The sequence below is a fragment of the Lepidochelys olivacea genome (assembly GCF_965140295.1).
Source record: "Lepidochelys olivacea isolate rLepOli2 genome assembly, chromosome: 9".
Lineage (NCBI taxonomy): Eukaryota > Metazoa > Chordata > Testudines > Cheloniidae > Lepidochelys > Lepidochelys olivacea.
In genome coordinates this window covers 27,355,932-27,381,061 of record NC_140419.1, presented here as the reverse complement: position 1 = coordinate 27,381,061, position 25,130 = coordinate 27,355,932, and the positions used below count along the sequence as shown (strand labels likewise).

Below are 25,130 nucleotides of genomic sequence, written 5' to 3'. Positions count from 1 at the left end.
CACTATGACCTGCACATTTCCCAGAGTCGCTACCCTTGATATCAGCAGATCTTTGATTGTGTTGGCTACTTGCATCACAGTAGCCCCCACAGTAGATTTGCCCACTCAGATTGATTCCCAACTGACCGGTAACTGTCTGGCATTGCAAGCTTCCACACTTGCTTGCAAACTGTGAGGGTTGCTCTCATCTTGGTATTCTTGCGCTTCAGGGCAGGGGAAAGCAAGTCACAAAGTTCCATGAAAGTGCTCTTACGCATGCGAAAGTTTCACAGCCACTGAGAATCATCCCAGACCTGCAATGCTATGCGGTCCCACCAGTCTGTGCTTGTTTCTCGGGCCCAGAATCAGCGTTCCACAGCATAAGCCTGCCCCATTGCCACCAGGATGTCCAAATTTCCGGGGCCCATACTTTGAGAGAAGTCTGTGTCCATGTCCTCCTCACTCTCGTCACCACGCTGCCATCGCCTCCTCGCCTGCTTTTGCAGGTTCTGGTTCTGCACATACTGCAGGATAACGCGTGAGGTGTTTACAATGCTCATAACTGCCGCGGTGATCTGAGTGGGCTCCATGCTTGCCTTGGTATAGCGTCTGCAGGAGAGCAGAGTTGCAGCGGAAGCGATGGCTGATGACGGATGCCACGAGAATAGATATTTATAGAGGAGAACAACAAGAGGACCTGCGAGGTGGATTCATGAGGGCAGGAGAGCAGAGTTGCAATGGAAGCGGTGGAGGATGACGGTTAACACCGCGCACATTTCCCGAGGAAGAATACACGTACCTGGGAGCCCATGACAGACAACATGGAGAAATTCGCTATTGAGACAGCAGCAGCAGAGCAGAGTTGCAGCGGAAGTGGTGGATGATGACAGTTAGCAGTCCTACTGCACCATCCGCTGAAAGCAGTATGGTGTCCCCACACAAGAAAGGCCTGAAATTATTGTCTGCCGTTGCTTTCACGGAGGGAGGGGAGACTGACAACATGTACCCAAAGCCACCTGCGACAATGTTTTTGCCCCATCAGGCATTGGGAGCTTAACCCAGAATTCCAATGGGCGGCGGAGACTGCGGGAACTGTGGGATAGGTACTCACAGTGCACTGCTCCGTACGTTGATGCTAGCCACGGTAGTGAGGATGCAGTCTGCCGACTTAATGCACTTAGTGTGGACATATGCAATTGACTGTATAAAATCAATTTTTAAAAATCGACTTCTATAACATCGACCTATTTTCGTAGTGTAGACATACCCTTAGACTGAATCCTGGGCTGCAGTACCCTGTGTAACCAATGTTCTTACCCTGCAAGTCTGACTGGGTTCAGTATTTGCTGCTCTTACCTTTGGGACTCTATCCACCGGATTACCTTTTACAACAAAAGTGTTATTTGCGTAACCATAGAAACAATGCATAATTTACAAGAAAAAATTTTGAAACGGAAGGTGTGTGCGCTATGTCTATCTTACCTGGAGTCTAACCACACTCCTGATGGGGTCTTCCATAGGTCTAACTCACCAGGACTGCCACACAGCAGTCCTTATATTCTCAGTCTCAAATCAATCTCTCTCTCTCTCATGTGTCTCTTTGACACCTCCACCTCCTCTTCAGGGACTGGTTCATTCCTGGGAAGCCCAGCGGGTGGTCACACCAGAGAATCAAAGTGATGAATTGCTCTTGTATTGTCTCAGAAGTGTTTGTTGATAAGTATCTATCAGGACCCACCCTTCCTCCTCCTTCCTGTATGCATTTTTGGGTAATCCTGTTAACTAAATAGATGCATACAGTGGACATCACAATCACCCGGTCAGCAAATAATATTCATAAATTATTTCTGGCAACTCCAAATCTGTCATATGCACCTCTAACTATTGAAAGTTCAGAGGAAACTTTCCCTGTGGGCAGGCTATCCAATATCCGCCTACTGCAGGATTTATTATTTTGAAGCAACTGGACCTGGTCCCTGGCAGTGACAGGATACTGGACTTGATGGACACCATAAGCATTTCTTATGTTCTGAAGTAGAAATGTTCAGATCTGGATTCTTCTTATCTCCAAAAGTTGAGTGGTGGGATCATTTTGTCTTTTCACAACTGCAGTTTTTGTGTATCTTATTTTAAATATATTGGTGCTGGAAATAATGTTCATTTAAGTGGGAAGATAGCTGAGTGACATTAAAACCATTTCTTAGACCCTGAGTACCTATTGAGCAAATATATATACTTAAACAGAAAGCGAGCGAGAGAGGAGAAGGGGAACAGAAAGAAATATTGTATTGTTGTTACTGTCTTTCCCTTTAAAAAATGCATGATGCTAACAAAAGCATAATTTAATCTACACAGTAATAGTTCTGTTACTGTACTGTTCATTAACTCAATTGCATATACCAGTTCATAGGAAAGCTGTTTCCAGTGTTCTGTTACAGATACACAGCTGCACTTATTTCTGCTCCTGATGCAGAAGGACCATAAAGCAGTGGAACCTTATGGTTCTGCTGTGTGGGGAAGTCAGATTACAGAGGTTCTGTCTACATGGCACACTAAGCCCAGTTCTATGGGACCTGGTCTTGTGGACTTGTTTCCAAGTCCGTGCTTAAGTGTCCACACTGCAATGGAAACCTGGCCTTCACATTTGTGCTGGCATGTCCAAACTGCAGTAGTCAGCTTTGAGTCAGAACTTTATTTTCTGTGGGGGTGTGCTATTGTATCCCAAGGTTCCTAGTGCCCTCACCAGCGGAAGCTGCTTGGGCTTTTTTCATAGTGGGTTATGGGAGAACTTGTCTGTCTGTCCTGGGGCAATTGACTGGAAGCATTTTGGGTGGTTGTAGCCCACAAACACATCTAGCTGGGCCATTTTGTGTCCATATGCTTCCTGCAGGCAAAGCCAAGATGGATCCACCCTGGTGGAAAGACTTTTCTGCCTCATGCTCTCAGCCCTATTTTTGGGACACAGATGGAGCATCTGTGAGATGCTTGTGGACATTTCAGCGGCAGGTTTTTGAACTGCCAAGGCATCTCTTGGAGGAGGATACTGACGTGCCAGCTCCGTGCCGGCTCCAAACCAGCTGATGCTGCTCATACCTGTTGGCTTAGCTGCAGCTTCCCTTGTGTCGACCGGTGCTTCCTGAGCAGGGCCAGAAGCACAGATAGGTGGGATCACACCGTCTTGCGGACATGGATCCAGAACTTTAATGTGAAGAAGCAGACGTTCTTAAAAGTCTGTGAGCAGCTTGCCCCAACCCTTCAGCGCTAGGGTGCACACATGATGGGGGCCATGCTGATCCAGAAGCAAGTCACTATAGGTATCTGGAAGATGGATACCTCAGAGTGCTACAGGTCTGTGGCTAACCAGTATGGAGCTGGCAAATCAACTGTGGGGGTTGTGGTGTTGGAGGTTTATGAGGTGATCAGGACTCTTGATGCACCCCAAAATAGTGGGCATTACAAATGTTCCTGAAATAATTGCAGGTTTTCAGAGAATAGGCTTTCCAGACTGCACAAGGACCCTTGATGGGTGCCCTCTTCAAGATGTACATGAGTACATAAACTACAAAGGATACTCCATTATTATGCAGGCCCTGGTTGACCATAGGAGTAGAGTCATCAGTGGGAATGCACTGGTAGGGTGCACAATGCCACAGTGCTCGGAGATTGGATTTTACCTTCATTGAGAAGCTGTGACTTTGTTATAAATGGAGTCACTATCCCCGCTGTTATTCTAGGGGACCTATCCCCTGTTGACATGGCTTTGGAAACCATACGCTATTTTCAAATGACCTGGCAAAAGAAGGTTCAACTATATATATTCAGTACCTGTAGAATGGTGATGGAATGTGCATTTAGCAGACTGAAATCCCATTGGCACTGCCTTCACAACCTCTGGATGCCAGTGTCATTAATGCAGTCAGCATTATTGTGGTTTACTGCACTCTGCCCAATGTCTGAGAGGAGATCGGGGAATCTTTTCACCAGGAATGGACTTGGGGCACTGCTGGATTGCTGAACCAGTATACGCAGTCAGACAGTGCACCTGTCATGATTAGTGCATGCTTACTGTGCTTTCACTGTCCCATACATGAGGGGAAATGAAATGGTATTTGAGGTTGCTCTGTGTATGAGTGTGGGCCAGCAGTGGGGAGATTTTTGTAAATGTGTTGGTATTGTGCATTATGAATTATAGAGATGGGTTATGCGTTGTATCCATACTGGCAAGGTACTGCCATTTACAGTTTATGGAATACTGTGATGAGTTTATAAATTTTTATTACGAAAGTTTGAGATTGGGCATGGGATGACACTCATGAAAGTTTGTGCCACTTTTAGTATTACATTTAATAAAACTTGTGGTTGCAGCCTTGTGTGCAAATTCAACATTTTATTTTACATGAGTATTTACATGTCATAAGAACCAGAAATCCTCTGCAGGGCACAATAATGGAGAGGAGACTCAGGCTGTGGGTCAGGTGCAGGAGCTGAAGGTGGCACTTGAGCCTGCAGTCAGGTAGCCATGAGTGCAAGTAATTGCTTGAACAGCTCCTGCTGCTGTGCTCTGTCTTCCTCCCTCAGCTTGCAGTCATGTTCCATGAATCTGTCTGCCAGTTCTCCTCATGCTGGGCAGCCTCTGTGTGTCTCTCCACCCTGTATGCATCCTTATGCTTTTGGTAATCCACGTGGTCCTTCTGTACCTGCTAATTAATTTTATGTAGCAGGTCTCCTACCAGCTCATCTCACACTCTTTTTCTTTCCCCACAGTAGATTAGTCTGCACCCACAGGCTCCTGATACCATGTGTTTGGAAGGGCCTTGAAAATAGAGAGAGAGAGAGAGAGAGAGAGAGAGAAAATTATTATTTGAGCACGATAAAAAATACATTTCACACTTTATGAAAGGGGCTGCTTTAATTCAAGATCAGAATTTATCAATGGGATGTATTCTGTTCTATTCACACCAAAAACACTATCATTTTGGATATCCTTTTGAGCAGCATTAAAAACTAGCAGACATCATGGTAAGAGACAAATTGAAAATTCAATTCAAATTATTTCTATATCCTCTTCGGGGTGGGCAGGGGGTGGGGGTGGGAGAGGAGTTGTTTGGGGCACACTTATGAAAGGTCTAGTTACTAGTGATGATTGTTCGGTCCAGTCAGGCAGGGTAGGCTCTGGAGAACACTGACCTTTTGGAGGTCCCCAAGTGGAAGTATGAACTCCTGTTTGGGGCCAGCCATCTATGTATGGTAAGGAGCTGTCTAGGCATCTGGAGACCCAACAGCATGTCATGGAATGGAGGGGGCTTGAGAGTTAGAGGCAGCCCAAATAAGAATGCTCTGTCCCAGAACATAAGACTGTCTGGAGTTCCTACTCTGTGAGAAGTTCACTTTCATCACCAACCAGCAATGGGTGAAAGCTTCTACTGATTTAGCACGAAGACACGGTACAGCCTCCTTACGAGCACACTGTGTCCCTGGACAACCCCTGACTGACGGCCAGCCATTGGGATCCCTAATACAGTCAGCCAGCCACCCTTTGCTGTAACTTGGACTCAGACATTAAAGCAAGCGATGGATCAGATGCATAATGTGGCTTGGTTTGCATTCATAAGAGCCAGGTTTTTAGGGACTCAGTTCATGGGCAGTCTAGGACAGTTTGGGTGTGGATTTATAAGGCATGTGATATTATGTGGGAGGGGTATGTGAGGCTGTGAATTGTGGAGTCCAAACCCACACTTATAACAGTCAGTGAGTAACTAGTAAAAATTTCATGGGTAACTGCTTGTTTAACATTTTTCCTCTTTTCGCCGTATGCATTTTGAAACTATGTGGTGTCGGCGATGGGGAGCGGCGGGAGGCAGAAGGTCAATAGAGAAGTGGTGTGGTTTCTGCCCCGAATAGAAAATCACAAAAATCCCAGTTTGTATTAATAACTTCATAGGCCCATGAGCTGGCATCCTTGACTCCGTGGTAGTCTGTCTTCAGCCACATGATTCACTCTCTGTATTCTTCTGCTGTCCAGTCGATCTCTAATGCTGCCAGTCGTGCCAATATAATTTTATAGACATGATCATTCCTTGTGCTCTTGGTGAAGTCAAGTGTATTGCTTGCTTGATAACTGAGGTTAAATAGAAGCCAGCTATGTTCCTTTGGTCAACGAGCTGTGTGCTTTTGATGTCAGACTCCATCTTGCTGCTGGGCATAGCTAATGCACATTAGTGTTGACTGACTGTGTTGTTTCCAGTTGAGCAGTCCGCATGAAATGAAGGGTCAAATGCCAAGAGGTTGCATTTGAATCAGGAGGTTGCTTCGGGTTCTGGGGAAGTGAGTGCCAAGTTTTGGATTTGAAGGGCTCGGAAGCACAGCACAGGGGATTGTGGGATAGCATTGTCAGACTCTCCAGACCCAAGTCTGGTGATCTGGACTTGAGCGGCGTCCACACTGAAAAATGTCTAGGCTCTGTCCCGGGTCACAGCACCACTCTGACGGCAGGCTTGAGTCCAGAAGGGTTCCTGGCCCTAGTCAGACTAATTTCTGTGTGAATGGAAAGGGGGTCTTTGGCTTAAATCTTAGTCAAAGTCCAGATTTAGTGTGTTATGTAGACTGTGCAGATGTACCCTGTATACGACAAAGGATTGCTGTGCAGTAGCTTCTCTGACAGAAGTTTGGAGCAAAGATTTTGGAGAGTGTGGTCAGTTGGTCCATCAACAAACATCCCCACTTCCCTTTTTCTTGTCTCTCTCCTTCCCCTTTCCCACCTGATGTTTAGGAAAGCTAGTACTGTGTACATTCTTGTCTTCCCTTCTGTTAGAGAGAAGCACTTATTGGATCAAGCTGCTGAAAACAGCAATATAGCCAAACATGCTGGCCCTCCGCTGTATGCAAAGCCTCTGACAATCAGTGTGGTGTTTGAAGTTATTACCTTTGTTCTGTCCTCCCTTCTCTCAGTATATGGAATGTTTTCCAACATAACAATCGGACTCTCACTACAACATTAGTATTAGTTTTTGTGTGTGAATTCCTGTATATTTCAACACAGTGCTAAAAGGTCTTTAAGTGAAACGTTTCCTGATTGTTACGTTGCCCATGACTATCAGGGGTTTCCATAACTATTTCACCAGTAATAGGAAATCCTGTCTTAAGTAAGCACGAAGAACCACAGATTTGCTCAACTACAAAATCATGAGAGTTGCACGGTCATGTGTGTGAACTCTATTCGATAACTGCGTGGCATGGGAAATTGTCTCCAGAGAGTGAAGGGAACTAGAGGCAAGAATAACCTTTTTAACATTGCAGTGAAGGACTGGGCATTAAAGTCTGCTGAATAATCACTCCACCTGGAGTTTACTTATCATGAGTTGGTTTTATTTTTAAATGTAGGCCATAAGCAGCCTTCAATCGTGCTGTGAAATCATACTTTCTTCACTGAGATATTTTTGCTGATACTGCACGTGTGAGCCTAAACTTGACCATTGATAAGCATCGGTATGGACGCTGCTGCTCATTCAGATCTTTCAAAGGCTGACTCAGCCTCACTCAGCAGTCCTACTTCTTAGCTAGATAACCACTTCCCCAGGACAGCGCCATGTGAGACCCAGTTAACCAATTTGTTGTCACTAATGTGGGCAACCTCTATTTGAAGTTATTGTAATGTTCGTTGTGATGCATGCATTTCTTTTTAATAATCCTATTCTGCTTCCATGGAAGCCAATGTCAAAATTCCCATTGAACTTGATAGTAAATTGCCCTTTAAGAGCATTGACTCCACAGCTTCTGTGGTGAAGTCACTGTTTAAACCTCCTGACTTCGTAAGTGTAAATACTGTGGAGCCATGTGCTGTGTGCGTCAGAGTAAAGTGTAGTTTTAAAGATCTGTCATTCACGTATGAAGTCCATTGTGCTAATAGATTCTTTACAGACTTATTGATCTCCCAAATCTTCCAGAGTGGAAATGACTGGTTGTTAGCTACTGTTATTTCCCTGAGGACAATATGGAACTTAGCAGCCTGCAGAGATGCCACCTTCTGTGCTTATCATCCTGGGTCTGCATGGTACTCCATTTTTATTTGCATGGTCCTTGTGGTTTGTGGCTGGATCACAATTCTGAATACATGGTGTTTTCTATTTAACCCTTTCTGTGCTGCTTTTAGAAATTTCTGGATACTCTGCTTCGAAGTGCTTTCTCACAGCTGATGTACAGTAGCTAGGCACAGTGTTCCTCTGAGAAACTGTGAGTGCTACTTTGAGTGATTGTTCACACAGATACCATTCTTGGTGCCCAGGTGCCAAATGCTAGAATGATTGTGTTCTTTTGGGCAGCAGTGTCTGTTGGGATCGTGCCTGTGCCCTAAGTGCCCCTCTCCCCACCCAAGGTCATAAAGGGCAGAGTGGGCCAAACCACCCCTCAGTTCCTTCTTACCACCCAAGGCAGAGAGAGATCGATCCCTTGCAGTATCTGCTTACTCTGCACACTGTATGATGTATTAGCACAGTCAGTGATAGTGTAGTTTTCTTTTTAGGTCGATTGGTTAAATAAGTACAGTGTATAAAGACTAGAAAGTTGAGTTATTATAGGACCACCCCAGAGTAATGGCAGAAATGAAATCACCAGGAATTTAGATCTGTCCCTCATGTGGTGCTTCAGTGCCATCAGCCATGGGTGCACTTTGTGCCTGCTGTGTCTTGGAGATGTCCCAGTGTGATGCTCTGTTAGTTGCACTTTTCCCAAGTTTACCAGAGAATGAGGGAGGCAAAACTGAAACCTATTCTGGTTAAAGAAGTTAATGCAGGCATTCTCTTAGTAAGTGCCCTGTTGAACCTGGTAACTCTTTGAGGTTCTGGGCCACATCCACTCATAGGCACCATTCGTCCACTCCTTCGTCAGCATTGACATTTGAGGGGGCAGACAGAAGCAATGTTGTAAGGATGAGCACACATGCAGATTTCCTCTCTGTCACCTAGCAAGAGACTGAAGGGTCATTAGCTGCATGACTCCTCTCGGGCTCCTACTTCCAAGGACCAATATGCTGAGAGAGCCCATTCTGGTACCCTGGCATTGACTTTCAAGGCAGCGCATACAGTAACTTCTAAATCAGCAGACCATGCTACCCTCAGTACTAATCCCATGGCACCAAGCCCTACATTGAGTCCTTCTATTATTGTAGGAGTACCTTACGCCTCAGTACCGATTACCTCTGCAATACCTGTTGTCTCAGTACTGACTGTCTCAGTATTGAAACTTTATACAGTGTCCTGTGACTTATCAATGGGCCTGGTACAGGAGTCCCGTCTGAATGAAAAACTTAGAGAGGTGACTACAAAACCCCCAGCCCTCCCTATATAAAGACAGGGTACGCCTGGCAGGACTGCCTTCCCTCCTCAAGGAGGATCACCGCAACAGCTGACCAACTCAGTTCCAATAATTCTAAAGCTCTTTGTCTCACTAGATTTCATAGTCTACAGGCAGAAATCCACCCTGACTCCAACTCAGAGCGCAGAGTTCACAGTAGCACTGTTTTACTCCGAGATGGTGAGACTTGCCTCCCACAAGAGAGATTTCAAACATCAATCAATTTCAAGCCCACCCAAGAATCAGTGAGAATATGTCTGGCTTCTAGAACACAGAGCCTCATGGACTTCTGTCACACAGCATGCCAGACTTCACTTTCACTCCATGCAAGGGTAGTTGAAATCAGTGTATCCGCCCAGCAGACACTGCATGGACGTGATCGTCATACTCCTACATAAAGTCCTCACCATGGTAAAATAGTGGAAAGATCCTCTTCAGATGTGCAATGGAATATTCTTCTCTGCACCTCTGCCTAGCAAGACTCTACCTGTCTAGGTTTTTATAGTTTATTTTGCAAAACAGTCCAGTAGAAATCACTTAGAGAATTGTGAAAAGATACCAGTTAAAGGCTAGATTGTGACTGGTCTAATGCACCTCTGTAGGGATATAAGGGATGGTGCAAGGTGTGCCCTTTTCTTCCCTATGCCTGCTACCTGCATTGTTGGTAGCAGTGTAGGAGGGAGAACAGCTTCCGTGGCATTGCTATTACCCATCCTGTGCAGGTGGGTGGGGAGTAGGCAGAGTGTTGGGTTTTCCCATTCAGTGCACCAGCCAGTGGACCAGAAGAACTAATCAGTTCTCGTGTCATAGATTGCTTCCCTCGCACCCCACCCTGTCCCATCTCACCAGCTTTTAATTACTCTGGTCTTACCCTTCCCTGCTTTTAATTTCTCTGGTCTTAGTATTGCCTGTTTTACAATGTACGTTTTACCTGTGCTTGCCTTGAGTGCCTGTAGCTTCAGGGAGGACGTTTAAAACTGTGTGTATGCATGAGTGTGCACCAATGGTTCCTCTAATTTTTTCCATCCGTGTGCATAATACATTTTGTTATGTGTAATGAAGTAATGTGCGCCACCAGTGGAAACAAAAAAGCTAGATATAATATATATTTTTAAAAAGTCACCATAGGGATAATTACTCCAGCCAGGACATTTTAGGCATTTTAGAACTCACACTTTAAATTTAATTCTTTGAGTAGAAAGCGAGAAATAAAAATTGCAAAGTGCATAGACCAGTCAAAAAACTAAACCCCACACTTTGAAAGAATAAAATTACAGAGAATATATGAGCATTGTAGGAAATACCAAAAAGTAACAACAATAATAATACAGGTATGTGTTAGGAGGTCAGTATGGAAGACTGTGTGCGACAGCGTGTGTGACACAGAGACTGTGGGCATGTCTACACTGGCAGAGTTACAGCACCACTCAGAGCGCTGAAGGAAAACCACTGTTGTGTGTTCACACTGTCAGCTGCTTGCACAATAGTGTGTTCACACTTGCGGCACTTGCAGTGGTATTCGGAGCGTTGCACTCTGGGCAGCTATCCCACAGAGCACCTCTTTCTCTTCTGCCATTAAGAGTTGTGGGAAGGCGGAGGGGGTTGTGGGGCATTCTGGGTCCTGTCCCAGTGTCCCGTGATGCATTTCTTCTTATCCCAGCAATCCCTGTGCTTCTGTCCACATTTGGCGCCATCTTTCAATGGTTTGTGTATTGTGCACCCTGCCTTTCTGGGCTGCAGGAATGGATCCCGAACTATTAACTAGTATGCTGCTTCCTCTGACCAACACGTCATGAGTGGCAGTGGAGTTATTCCTTAAACTAAAAAGGTAAGAGAAGTGCGACATTGATCTCGCCACACGTAGTAACTATGACACGAGATTGCGTGTGGCATTCCCGGAGGTGCTGAGCAGAATGGAACGCTGCTTTTGGGCTCAGGAAACAAGCACTGAGTGGTGGGATCACATTGTGATGCACATCAGGGATGACAAGCAGTGGCTGCAGAACTTTTGCATGAGGAAAGCCACATTCATGGGACTGTGAGATGAGCTCGCCCCCAGCCCTGCAGTGCAAGGACATGAAAATGAGAGCTGCCCTGCTGTTGGAGAAGTGCATGGCAATTGCACTGTGGAAGCCGGCTACTCCAGCCTGCTACCGATTGGTCTCTAACCAGTTCGGACTGGGAAAGTCGACCATTGGAGTCGTGTTGATGGAAGTGTGCAGGGTCATTAATCGCATCCTGCTCTGAAAGACCATGACTCTGGGCAACATGCGTGACATTGTGGCTGGCTTTGCACAAATGGGCTTTTCCTAACTGCAGCGGGGCAATAAATGACACGCATATTCCAATTCTGGCACCAGACCACCTAGCCACAGAGTACATTAATCGCAAGGGGTATTTCTCAATGGTTCTTCAGGTGCTTGTGGATCACCATGGGTGTGTGTCAGACATTACCATCGGCTGGTCTGGAAAGGTGCATGACACACGCATCTTTCGGAATACCGGCCTGTTCAGGAAGCTGCAAGCCGGGACTTTCTTCCCGGACCAGAAGATCACTGTAGGGGAAGTTGAAATGTCCATTGTGATCCTGGGAGACCTCACCTACCCCTTAATGCTATGGCTTATGAAACCATACACGGGGCAACTTGACAGCAGCAAGGAGCGGTTCAACAACAGGCTGAGCAAGTGCAGACTGACTGTTGAGCGTGCTTTGACCATTTAAAAGCCCACTGGCGCTGTCTCTATGGGAAGCTGGACCTGGCAGATGACAATATTCCTAGGCTTATAGCAATGTGCTGTACACTCCATAGTATTTGTGAAAGGAAGGGTGAAAGCTTCACTCAGGGCTGGACTGCAGAGGCTCAGAGCCTGGAGGCTGAGTTTGAACAGCCAGAGACCAGGGCTATTAGAGGGGTGCAGCATGGGTCCATAAGGACTAGGGAATCCTTGAGGCAGCAATTTGAAGCTGAAAACCACTAATATTTGTTGCGATGCTCGGGAGTGCAGTGCTTGTAATGCTAGGAAGTGATTGGTGCAGATGATGCAATATGTGGGTTTAACATAATTGTATGTTGCTTTGCAGTCCTCATTCTGCTTTCAATTAATAGAATAAAGATTGCTTTCAAACCAACACAATTCTTTTATTAAAAGACAACAACCAGAGGAGAGAGTCAAACAAAAAAAGCATCAGCAGTGAGGGGAATGGGGAAAGGGAAGGTCCCAGGAGGAGGAAGGGTCCCGGGATGGCTAAAGATTTGTGTATGTCCAGGGACCATATCCAACCTTCTCCTTTGGAGTACAGTGCAGCGGGTACTGTGCTTCAGCAGGGCCAAACTGCAGAGGGACGGGTGTTGAGTGCAGTGGGTACTGGGAGTCCGCAGGGCTGGACTGTGATGGGGGAGGAGTGGAATGCTGCGGGTATACACTGGAGCCAGGAGGTTGATAAGAGTGTGTTGGCGGTGTCTGGGGGGTGCATGGGAAAGAGTTTTACGACAGCGGCTGCAGGGGAGGGCAGGTGCGGAGCTGCTCAGTTTGAAGAGCTAGTATCGCCTGGAGCATGTCTGCGTGGTGCTCCATAAACTTGAAGAGCCTCTCCGTGGCTTCATTCTGGCGTGCCGCGTTCTCCTTTCGGTCCCTCTTCTTGCTATCCCGCCGCTCCTTGGGGGGAAGGACAAAATGCAGAAAGTTCTCCTTAGTTCTTGGCTGCTTCCTAATTCTGCTCAACCGGCGATAACAAAGAGGGAGGCTGGGCTCCCAAGGTAATCTCTGTGAAGTTTAAATGCAGCATTTTACAGAAACAGTGTTGTCTGCAACATAGAGAACACTGATTCAGTGATTTAAAACACAGCCAGTACTCTTACACCTGTTACTAACTGGCTGACCCCGAGCAAGCACGCATGAGCCACAAGACCCCCAAAATGGCAAGTAGCTGCAGGGGCAGGGTAAATCACTCTTCCTGGACCCTACTGTACACTGGGCATGTGGCTCTTTGGAAGAGCCAGCACTGTAGATGAGGCCTGATAATCATTCCTGTCACCACGCTTTCCACAGGATGTGATCATAGAATCATCGAATATTAGGGTTGCAAGGGACCTCAGGAAGTCATCTAGTCCAACCCCCTGCTCAAAGCAGGACCAATCCCCAATTTTTGCCCCAGATCCCTAAATGAACCCCTCAAGAATTGAACTCACAACCCTGGGTTTAGCAGGCCAATGCTCGAACCACTGAGTTATCCCTCCCCCATTAGGGATGATACCTCGCTGCTGGGGGTGAGCAGAGAATCAAGGGACGATTTTCTCCAAGACTGCGCCTTTGTCCCAGGCCCTTATGCGGCTCACCTGTGTGCAGCAATGGTCTCCCCTCACCCTCCCGTGATAGCACAGTGATGCGGGAAAGTTACCATTAACGGGGCAAGAAACAAAGCAACTCTGTTGAAGAACCTGCAGCAGTGAATTGCCCAGTATCTGCATGAGAGTTTCCTCGAGATCTGAGGGAGATTCCTGTGACGTGAGGGAGTCAATCAACAGCCTGTTCCACCGCTCAGTCTTGTCTCCCACCGCATGCCTAGTCTGTGTTCTGCAACCCTCCTGCCCGCAACAACTCATTTCAGCGATTCCCAAAATCAGATTCACTTACCGGGGCCTCCTCTCCTGTTTGCGCTTCGCCAACCTCTGACAGCTGTGACTGGCTAGCCTCCTCTGGGGTAGAAAAGAGCTCCTGGTTGCATGCATCTCTGACCTCCTAGTCATCCTCTGCCTCTGGGTCCCCCTACCCCTCCAGTCTTCATCCAAGATTTTCTCCTCTTGGCTTGGTCCAGTTTCGACTGGCATGTAAGCCACCGAAGTATCTACAGGGCCCTTTGTAGTGGAGGTGAGGTCGCCACTGAGTATCACATCCAGCTGTTTGTAGAATTGGCAGCTCATGGGCACAGCTTCTCACCCCTTGTGGTAGGTGTTCCGCAGCTTCTTCACTTTGACCCTGCACTGCAGTGTGTCCCGGTCATGGCCCCTTTCTGTCATACATTGTGAAATCTGTTCATAGGTATCATAATTCCTATGGCTGGAGCACAGCTGGGTCTGGACAGCCTCCTCTCCCCAAATGCTGATGAGGTCCACCAGCTCGGCATTGCTCCAAGCGAGGGATCGCCTGGTGCATGGAGCAGGCATGGCCATCTGGAAAGATGCACTGAGACCACTGCACGCATCACCGAGCAAATAGGAGGGGGACGTTCAAAATTCCAAAGGAATTTACGGGGCAGAGATGAGGGTTGGTCACCTCAGGGCAGTAGAGTTCAAACCGATGACCAGAGAGAGACAGAAACAGGCATTGTGGGACACCTCCTGGAGGCCAGTCGCAGCGCTGCAATTGACCAGGGTGTCTACGCTGGGACCGCAATGCTGTAGTCCTGGCGCAGAAAGTGCTATTCCTCTCGTTGGGCTGGCTTTTTTACAGTGCTACAAGTTCACAGTTTCTGCGCACTAAGTGGCTTGACAGTGTGTACACCTCGGGAGTGACAGTGTTCAAAGCTGCTTTACTGCGCAGAAACTTGCCAGCGTAGACAGGGCCTGCGTGTGCGCTGGCTGCTGGGGAAGTTTCTGAGAGATGTCATGTGCTGTCTCTTTAAGGCATGCCCTGAAAGCTGTCCTGCTCCTGAGCCATGTGTCCCCTCCCCGGCTCTGGGGGGATGGGGTACGTTGGCAGGTGGGAGGGGGAGAGACTCTGCATGCGTGTGCGTGCGCGCAGGCTGCTGGGGAAGACTCTGAGAGACCGCACTCTCTCTTCAAGGCACTCACTGCCCGGAAGGCTCGTTCAGAGCTGTTGCAAATCCTGAGCCCTGTCCCCTCTCCCCTGCTCTGTGGAGATGGGGTACAGGGGAGGGGAATGGGGGACAACCTGATTTCAGTACCTCCCCCCCCCCCGCTCTGCACAGCCAGCGGGAGGATCCCTGGAGCAACTGCAGGAGCAATGTGGCTGCAAAGCAGTGTGGGGGAGGGGCACCTGAACACACACTGCCAGATGTCTGCGGCTCTGCGAATCAAGTGCGCGGCACTTGAATCACTCCTGGGCCGCTGTGCAACCATGCAGCTTAGAGGGAACACAGGTGTGCACACAAAAGCGGAAGTAAATGTTGTTTAACAGATCATTGAGAAATCTGGAGTTTCAGAAAGTAACTTGAACTGCCAGATCCATCTAACAATAGTAAACTAAAGTAAATGACATATCCCCCTCTCCAAAGAGCTACCCATATTTTCTTCTGAATTTCATTGTACAACTAGAGGGAGGAGAAATTAAGACATCACTTAAATTATTAGTAACTACACTTTATAATTAGGCTTGGCAGAATTCAGTTTTTATTACAATTTCAGCACATAATATTGATTATTGTTAAGTATCTTTTCTGATATTTATCTATTTAAATTTTCACAGTTACAGGAAATTGGGGGTCATCAGACAATGTAATGACAGTAGACACTGAGTTAAATTAGCTGTATAACTATTAAAACAAAAATGGTCAACATCACATGTCAAAATATACAGTGCAAATATCTTTTAAATCAACAAATCATACCAGTTTTTACTATTCAAATGCTAGTGCATTTGTAACATGCCTAATTCAAAAACCTAAATCACTGGGTTTTGTCCTTAAAATCTTACTTTGCCTGTGTGCACATTTTGATTATTATCAATGAAAATATTTTTCATCATTTTGTATGTTTGTGGTGAAATTGACGTTGACTCATAAAAATCTAATCCTTCCAGGCGTATTTATAATTACAGTTGGTATGATTTATTGGATCAACAGAATAAACCATAAAACATGTATTACAAGTTCAGTACTAAAATTTATATACAAGTGAAGAACATTTTAACAAGTTATATAGTATTTGGCCTCCATCCTACAAACAGTTACTCCTGTGTGTGCTTGCAGTGGTGATAGAAAGTATACAGAAGGTAATATCTGTTTGTAGGATCAGAGCCTTACATGTTAGTGAAAGATTTTTCAGACTCAGAGTCTGGTTAGTAGTTGTATCAGCAGTAAGTCTCTTAGTGGTTGTTTATGGCAACCTAGGGCCATCTGCAGTCAGAATTATGTACACAATTGTTACTGAAAAAATTGCATTCCTGATTTCCCAAACTAAAAATGCATCATAGCTGTAACTAAAAAGCATAGCTAGAAATCTAGTATAATGAAAACAAAAGCTGATGTTAACTCTCATAATTGGTTTAACCCTTTCAGTGCTTCTATCCCATGAAACCCAGGGATTTTTATTGGTGTAAAATTAGTTTTACTGAAAATGGTCATTTATATATTGCTCACCGTAAAACCGTGGTTATTTGGTTGGTCTTTCAGAGTGTGTTCTGGGGTACTCAAAGGTTTAACTTCAGTCTAAATAGATTTGCTTAATATACATTATTTCTGGATACAGTTATTAATAAAATGGTCAGCAACTTTAAAAATGCAAATGTATGATGCCAGAAGTGTAATGTTCATTCTGCTAATTCAGCACACATAAATAGCTTTTCCCCTGCTATGCTTAGTTGTTTGGCATTCGGATGCAAGGTGATAGCTTTCTTTTTTAAAAAAATATCTGGCTTATTGATATTTTCTTTAGTTGCATTTTTCAGATTTTAATTGGTATGGGTGAAATCCTGGCTCCCACTTGAAGTCGGCGTGCTTTGTCACCAACTTCAAGGGAGCTAGGATTTCACCATTTCTCTGCTGAGCCCTCACAGTTTATAAATTCATCTATTGTATTCTATGACTAAAAAGCTGTTTCCCCCCCCCCCCCTTTATAATCGTTTTAATAAGCATTCAGGCCTGGATCCAACATATGCTTAAAACTCAAGCACAAGAGTATTCCCACTGACTTTCGTGAGACTACTTGTATGTAACTAAGCATACACTTAACCACTTTGCTGCATTGGGGCTATAACCAGTAAAGTTCCTCTGTTCCAGTGTTTCTGTGCTTCTGTCATAGAACCTAGATTCAAACAACACAGATTCAGTTCCCAGAGAAGTAAGTGGGAGTTAGCCATTGATTTTATTGGAGTAAGACCTGGGTATTTATTATTAATAAGCATGTAAATACCTGTATTATTTGCTATTTACCCAATGTTGTAGCCTTACATTGGCGTCTCATCGCTACCGGCTCCATTGTTCTGCTCCTTGGTGCGTTTGTGCAACATGTTTATCAAGGATTTTCTAAAGGACTTACAAAGGAAAAAATATATGAATGGATCTAGGCACGCATTTAAAGATGTCAACCAGAGGGTGCTCTCTTTTATATAGAACAATATGTTCTGAGCAGAGCATTGAAAAACATCTCTTGTTTGGCTCAAGGTATAGGGAATTCTGGTAAAATGGAATGGCACAAAACAAATAAAGAACACTGCAATAATGATAAATACCTTAATATTTACAGGCTTTCTGGACACCTTCCCCATGCATCTTGTTCTTTTATATGATTTATACAGTTCTTTTGTTATGAGTATGTAACATACAACTATGATGACCAAATTAACCCAGAAGATAAACTGGCAAATGTAGTTCACAATTTCATGCCATAGTAACCCAAACTCTGATTTCAAGTGAGCACATTTCTTCACTGTTTTACGTGTGGGTTTTTTGTTTGTCAGAATCATGTTAGGTAGTGAGAGAATAAACATTAATATCCATATTACCATGGACAGAATCTTAGCACCTAACAGGCTGCTAGTGCTTGATGTTTTAAATGGTCTGGCAGCTTTCTGATAGCGATCAATAGTTATTAGACCCAGAAACAAAATACTAATGTACATGGTGAAGTAAAATATGACCTGTGTGACCTGGCATACAAATCCCCTCAGTGCCCAAGGCACCATTTTTGCGTCACTGAGAATTTTGAATGGAAAGGTCAGGATCATGAGGATGTCAGAAATGACTGTGTTCTTAAGGAAGACGATGAAATTAGATTTACTGGAGATTTGAAAAAACACCCGCATCGCCAGGCCATTCATGACAATGCCCACGAGAAAGAGAACAGTGTAGAGCAAGGGAAAGAGAACTTGACTGATTTTGTTATCACTGTTGCAGTTGCTTTCATTTCCAGGATAGCTGAAGTTGTATTTGGCATTCATTTGTACTTTGATATCTTTTCCCCCTGTTAAAACAAAGGATGCAGGGTTATCATTTATCAGGTAGAGAACTGCAGCATTCATTTTATTCAGGGTGGATAAACATCATTGATATAATTTTTAATTGGATTTTTAAATTAAAATACAGGTTTATTTTTTTTTAAATATAATCTCTTTACTTAATTTTGAAATTGACAACTTATGTTAAGGCATAAACCTATTACAATTAAACTCATTTAAAACGTTTAAAAATTATATTAAGCAGAACATATTTGCTGCCACATTTGATAGCAAGTCAAATCACAGAACTAGTGGGAGCACCTAAGCACCTGTACCCTGAGTTTGTTGAAGTGCTAACCTAGCTTTTGACAATAGTAGCATGTTCTGCAGGTTCAGAAAGGATATCTTTTTCATTTCAGTTTATTCAGCTAGTTCAGTTCAAAGACTAATTCATTCAAAGTTAAGAAGCCTGGTGGGAGTTGAAAAAGCAGGAAAGCTTGTTTTCTTATTCCAATCTATTAATAAAAGCTAAGTGTAAAAGGATGAAATCTATTCGCTCTAAAATCTTGAAAGAAACAATCAGTCCACTTCAGTAACTATAGATAATACGTCCTTTATTTAATAAAGCAGTCAGTTTTAAATGCAGAACATGTTTTGATAAAGAAAAAAGTTATGTATCCAGCATGTTTAAGGTAGTTTCATTTAATTAAAAAAAAATGCTCCTTTTGAATTTCCATCCAAATAGAGACTGACACAAATCACAAAAAATTAATCTAGTAAATAAGAAATGCATCATCCACCATTTTCTGACATAAAAATGTAAAAGTTAATCTGAATAAATGTAAGTTAACTAAATGTGTAAAGATATATAGACCCTTTTGATTAGCAAAAAGAAGCACCAAATTTAGTATAAAGGTTATATTTAGTTGAAAATCAACATATTTTAATGGTTACCAACTCATGAGAATCAACCTTTCTTTAGGAAAATAACTAAAAAGTACAAATGCAAAATATGATTAAAATCAATTATTTTAATCAAGGGTTTGTGCTTGCTGATTTAAATCATAATTAAAACTAGTGATTTAAATCAATCTACCCACACTGTATTCTGGTTATTCTATGTATATGAATGTTGTTGGTTTTTATGCTAGCATAATGTCTTGGGTATTTATCACCACACCATGGATGACAGATCTGCAGATACAGCGTTAAATTCAGAGGCTGTTTTTCTAACAATAATTGAGAGTAATTTCAACCACGATCAGTTCAGACAGAGATAGGCACCCTTAAACCCAGTTAGACTCTCTCAGACATTGGTAAGTTGGAGAAGCTTGAGTTTCAAGAAGCAAGATGAAAGTAAAAAAAAGTTTAAATTTAGATACGGTGAAGGCTAAGGAATTTAAGCCCTTTTACAACCTTGTTGCCTCTCCTCTCTTTTGACTCGCAGGGTCAAAGAGGTGATGTGCTAGGGGTGTGGGTAAATTACACACTGGTATCAGTAAATGGATGTTGAGTCTAAACTGGTCTGACACACAGACAGAGGGTTGGGAGTCAGAAGAAGGTGTAAGACGCACCAAGAGTTTCCTCTCTGAATATGCCCCACAGATTATTCCTTTTGGAGATGCATGATCTTTCCAAGTGGTTTCCTAGTACTTATGTTCTGTGGGGAATTGCTACGCAAACTCTAACCAACTACTGTATCTGTGCAAATACCACCTTGTGGATGACCACAATAATGCTCTCTACACAGTTGTGGCTTATCGGTCTTTGGCCACAACTGCTCACTCACAACAGCACAAATGATGAATTCAGGGGCAATACAGGGCTGTCATTTCATTTTTTGCCTGTATAGTGATCTTTCCAAACCGCAGTTTTCAAATGGGGGAAGGAAAATGTTGTTCTCATTTTTTTTTAAATTCAGGAATGGGATTGCTTATATTAGTTGCTTTTGGCTACAGATTTAGTTATCAGTGATAATTGGATTAGCTGCTAAAAGGAAACCATATATAGTGCTCAGTAAATTATCTACTAACTTTTTTCCTCTCTCCTACCTGAGTCCTCCATCCTAGGACTTTTAGGCAGCTATGGACCTATCTCCTCACCTAATTATTTTTATTTCCCTTCCCGGTTGCCTGTTGTTGCCCCAGTCTCCCTCTATTGTTCTTTTCCCCCCACTGCTCCTGTGGTGTCTTTCTTGCTGCTGCCCCCTCTTGCTGATCACCTCTCTCAGTGCTGTTTCTTGACCTCACTTTGTGCCTCTTCTAAAAGTCATTCTTCCCCTGTCTTCCTATGCTCTGACTTGTCTCTCTCCTTAGACATGCAGCAGCCACTAGAGGCTTTCCCTTCCGAGTGCAGTGGGAGGGAGGGAGGGAAGGAGGAAGAACTTTTGGATCATCTCTCCTGCTGGCTGCTGCCACCCATGGATGGGAGTGGGTGGGCGAGGATCTGCTCTGCCCCAGCTTTGTCACCGTAGACTGGCTTCAGATTCTACCTTACCCCGTCAACTTCAGCAAGAAGGTAGGAGGGGATTCCAGCTGCGATCTGGGGGCACGAGGCATCTCTAGAGCTGCTTTCTGTCTTCAGTACTCTATCCGGCCAACTCACTGGCTAACATTCTGAGGCACCTTCGAACTCTCACGCCAACTGCTGAGCTGCAGTGCTTGTGGGGAGGAAAAATTGCAGGAAAAATGTATTCCTGCTGCATGGTCCTCACAGTCAGGCAATCTGTTTAAAACCCCTCATAAATACCTGCAGTCACCTATTATTGCTGTGGGCCTTAAACCTTTAGGCACCAGGAGGAGTGGTACCCCAAACTGCAAGTCCCCTAACAGTCCATTTTCTGAGGGAGACTTGAGCACTTGCATGGGGGCAGGGATATGCTTTGCAACTGTGTCCTATAAGGTTTGCCTCCCCACATACTGTCGCTGTCCCACCTCAAGTACCAAACTCTACCCCGGTTTTGGGACAAAGCATGAAGACACCATGCTGCTAGGGACTCCTGTCCTACCTTCCGGTTGCCACAATAACATGAAATGAAAATCTTGAGGCACAGCTCAGCAGCCTTTTGCGTATTCCATTGTCGGCGATCCCCAGCCACCTGTCAGACCAAAAGCTTCTTAAAGTAAACAGGTCCAACTCCTCAAACAGTGATCCCACAGGAAAGCACAAACCGCATAGAGCATGGCAGATCCACCATTAGGGAAAATCCCTTCCTTAGCCCCAAACAGCAACTGGTGTCATACTTCACATGTGACCAAGGACCAGCTATCTCAGATCTTCATAGATATTTAGGTCAGAAGGGACCATTATCATCTAGTCTGACCTCCTGCATAATGCAGGCCACAGAATTTCACCCACCACTCCTGCAAAAAACCTCTCACCTATATCTGTGCTATTGAAGTCCTCAAATCATAGTTTAAAGACTTCAAGGAGCAGAGAATCCTCCAGCAAGTGACCCGTGCCCCATGCTACAGAGGAAGGCGGAAAACCTCCAGGGCCTCTTCCAATCTGCCCTGGAGGAAAATTCCTTCCCCACCCCAAATATGGCGATCAGCTAAACCCTGAGCATATGGGCAAGATTCATCAGCCAGATACTACAGAAAATTCTTTCCTGGGTAACTCGGATCCCACCCCATCTAATAGCCCATCACAAGCCATTGGGCCTATTTACCATGAATATTTAATTACCAAAACCATGTTATCCCATCATACCATCTCCTCCATAAACTTATCGAGTTTAATCTTAAAGCCAGATAGATCTTTTGCCCCCACTGCTTCCCTTGGAAGGCTATTCCAAAACTTCACTCCTCTGATGGTTAGGAACCTTCGTCTAATTTCTAGTCTAAATTTCCTGGTGGCCAGTCTTGTGTCCGCATTGGTACTGAGCTTAAATAATTCTTCTCCCTCTCCGGTATTTATCCCTCTGATATATTTATAGAGAGCAATCATATCTCCCCTCAACCTTCTTTTAGTTAGGCTAAACAAGCCAAGCTCCTTGAGTCTCCTTTCCTAAGACAAGTTTTCCATTCCTCGGATCATCCTAGTAGCCCTTCTCTTTACCTGTTCCAGTTTGAATTCATCCTTCTTAAACATGGGAGACCAGAACTGCGCAGAGTATTCCAGGTGAGGTCTCACCAGTGTCTTGTATAACGGTACTAAAACCTCCTTATCTCTACTGGAAATACCTCTCCTGATGCATCCCAAGACCGCATTAGCTTTTTTTCACAGCCATATCACATTGGCAGCTCATAGTCATCCTATGATCAACCAATACTCCAAGGTCCTTTTCCTCCTCCGTTGCTTCTAAATGTGAAAGTCATGCTGAGTGCACAACCAGTTCATTAACTGCTGGACCTGACACCCAGCTGTTGATATTTAAGACCAAAAAGCCAAGTATGTTAAAGTGCTTTGAGATCCTGAAATGCAAAGTCCTACAAAAGTGTAAATTAGTATTACTATTATTTACTACTTATTAATTGTACATTGCTTTCTTTAGTCTTTGTAAGGAGGCTCAAATAGTTTTGCTGTGCCAAAAGGGAAGAATGGCAAAATAGGACGTAGGATGGGAAATGCTGCTATGAATCATTTCCTTTAATTACAGCTAATAGCGTGTTATAAACAAAAAAATGTATATTTAAACAAAACTTAGTTTGAGATGTCAAAATATTTACCAACAGATCCTTTCAAATAACTGAATATGATGCAACTTTATTTTCAAAATTTCATATTGTCACAAACAGGAACATCTGTGATCTATGACCATCAGAAAAAATTAGAACCTCACTAATTTGCTTGTTGATAAAGTGTGTACTTCATAATATGTGTACAAATGGCAGTCTTTCCCCACTTTTCTGCAAAGATTAAGCTGTGTTGGTAGTGTTCTGTAGCTTGGACTCATGTTAAGTTTTTGTTCAACCTTCACAATATTTAGTAATGTACTATGAATTGTTATCACTAAGAATTAAAGTGCACTTGTCAAATAAATTAACACAGTGCTGCTTTGTTTTGGTAGTTGGTTTACCTGTTGTTTACAAAAGTAAGAACATTGGTTTTCGCAGCAATTCATACAAAAGTATGATCTAAATGGTCTGCTATGTAATCCAAAGATGTTTAGAAAGAGGGATGAAAAACCATATAAGGAAGATTGCAAGAGCAAAGTTTTAACTGAGCAGTAAACTTCAAGCCCTTCAGTGATACAATTATAAACATTACTATACTTCAGTATTATCCCAGTAGGAGTGGGGGGTTTATAAATAACTTTAGATGCTCTGAGTTATCAGATGATATTTACATCTCTCTGATAGCTTCATTATTAAAAGGTGCTCACTTGTATTTCCATCTGTAAAAGATTATATGACAGGAATTTATGAAACATCATGTATTTTAAAATGTAAATATATTTTTAGCTGCACATGTCAATTGTAATTAAATGGCTATTACATAAGCTTGAGGGAGCAGAAAAGAATATGTTGAGAGAAAGAAAATTACCTTACAACTGCTGAAAAATGGTGAAATATTAGGTCTTTCCTGTGATGGGAAGTTAATATTGCTGGCAGATCATCATTTGCTGTTCCTTTTCCCCTCTGGTTTTCTTTCCTTTTTTTAAGCTTGAGACTCAGAAGATAGCATTAGTTTAGTAGCTTACTTCAGTAAAAATACTTCAGATGAACAGAGAGAGAGAGAAGGAAGCTGTACATCCCAGCTTTAGTACTTAGAAAGACGCTCTGCTCTCCAAGTTAAAACTTGTGTTTCTTAGCTGTGCATACAGTTTCAAATTCCAGGCGACAGCCTCGATGCTTCTGCTTTTATTTCCTGTAAAAGAGGGAAAAGAGACTTGGTTAAAAAAATAGAGACATTAGCCTTCTGCTTTCAATCCATTGAAATACTTTGTGAAAACTACAGATAATGTTTTTTAAAAGCTTTTATATAGTTGTTACTTTGTACAACTCCTGAGAAGTTCAGACTAATATGATCAATATCTTTCTAACTTGTGGTAATATATCTATTATTACAGAAGATGTTCCAGATTGTATTTTTTTATTTTTTTTCTTTGAAAACATTTAATTGTGTTTAAACAGAAGGTGAAGTGGTGATTTATTACTGTTGAGCAGAAAATTATATTACTGTACAATTTATTGGTCTTTTATGTAGATTTCAAAATATTTCATATCATTTTCCCAGTTCTGTTTCTGCTTACTTAATAATTTATATTTTGAAACTTTAAGAATGAACAAAATGTAATTTTCCCTCAGTTAAAAATTGATTTGTACAGTAGTAACATAAATGACACTATGGTATGGCTCACCATTTTGTTATATTGCCACCGAGGATTAGGATTAATAAATACAGATTTTGAAAAACAATAAAAATACAACTTTGTGAGAAACAAGCTAAACATGTCTTTGTAATAGTTCAGGGGAACCTGTTTACTTACAAGCTATGAATTCTGTTTGATTTTATGAACTCTCTATATATCTATATCAAACTACAAACTCCAGTTTGTTTTCTGAGCACACTTTTGATTATAAATCTGTTCTGTGAGTTCACTGTGGCTCTTTAGCCTCCATGTTGAGCTGGAATATACAAGAGGTTTCAGAAGAAATTTTTGCACCTAGCAGAGAGTTAACAATGAAAGTTCTTTAAGTCTTGATTGTTGTCTATTCAAATGGAAGCATCCTTGGACAAAGAGA

General features: G+C 43.4%; 2 protein-coding genes across 3 annotated transcripts in view; one reads left to right on the top strand and one right to left on the bottom strand.

Moving 5' to 3' along the window:
- The window catches only part of MED12L (mediator complex subunit 12L), a 322,334-nt gene that overhangs the window by 192,360 nt on the left and 104,844 nt on the right, over positions 1-25,130 (top strand). The gene's annotated exons all lie outside the window — the stretch shown is intronic.
- P2RY12 (purinergic receptor P2Y12) lies at positions 15,893-24,239 on the bottom strand. Its single transcript, XM_084639007.1, has 2 exons — positions 23,929-24,239; positions 15,893-18,467 (listed from the first exon to the last, which is right to left on the bottom strand). The coding sequence occupies exon 2, from the start codon at positions 18,442-18,444 to the stop codon at positions 17,452-17,454; it is 993 nt and encodes a 330-aa protein (XP_084495133.1). The 5' UTR covers positions 18,445-18,467; positions 23,929-24,239; the 3' UTR covers positions 15,893-17,451.

Excerpts from the sequence above, each read along its gene's own strand:
- P2RY12 (XM_084639007.1), bottom strand. The coding sequence starts at position 18,444 with ATGAATGCCAAATACAACTTCAGCTATCCTGGAAATGAAAGCAACTGC.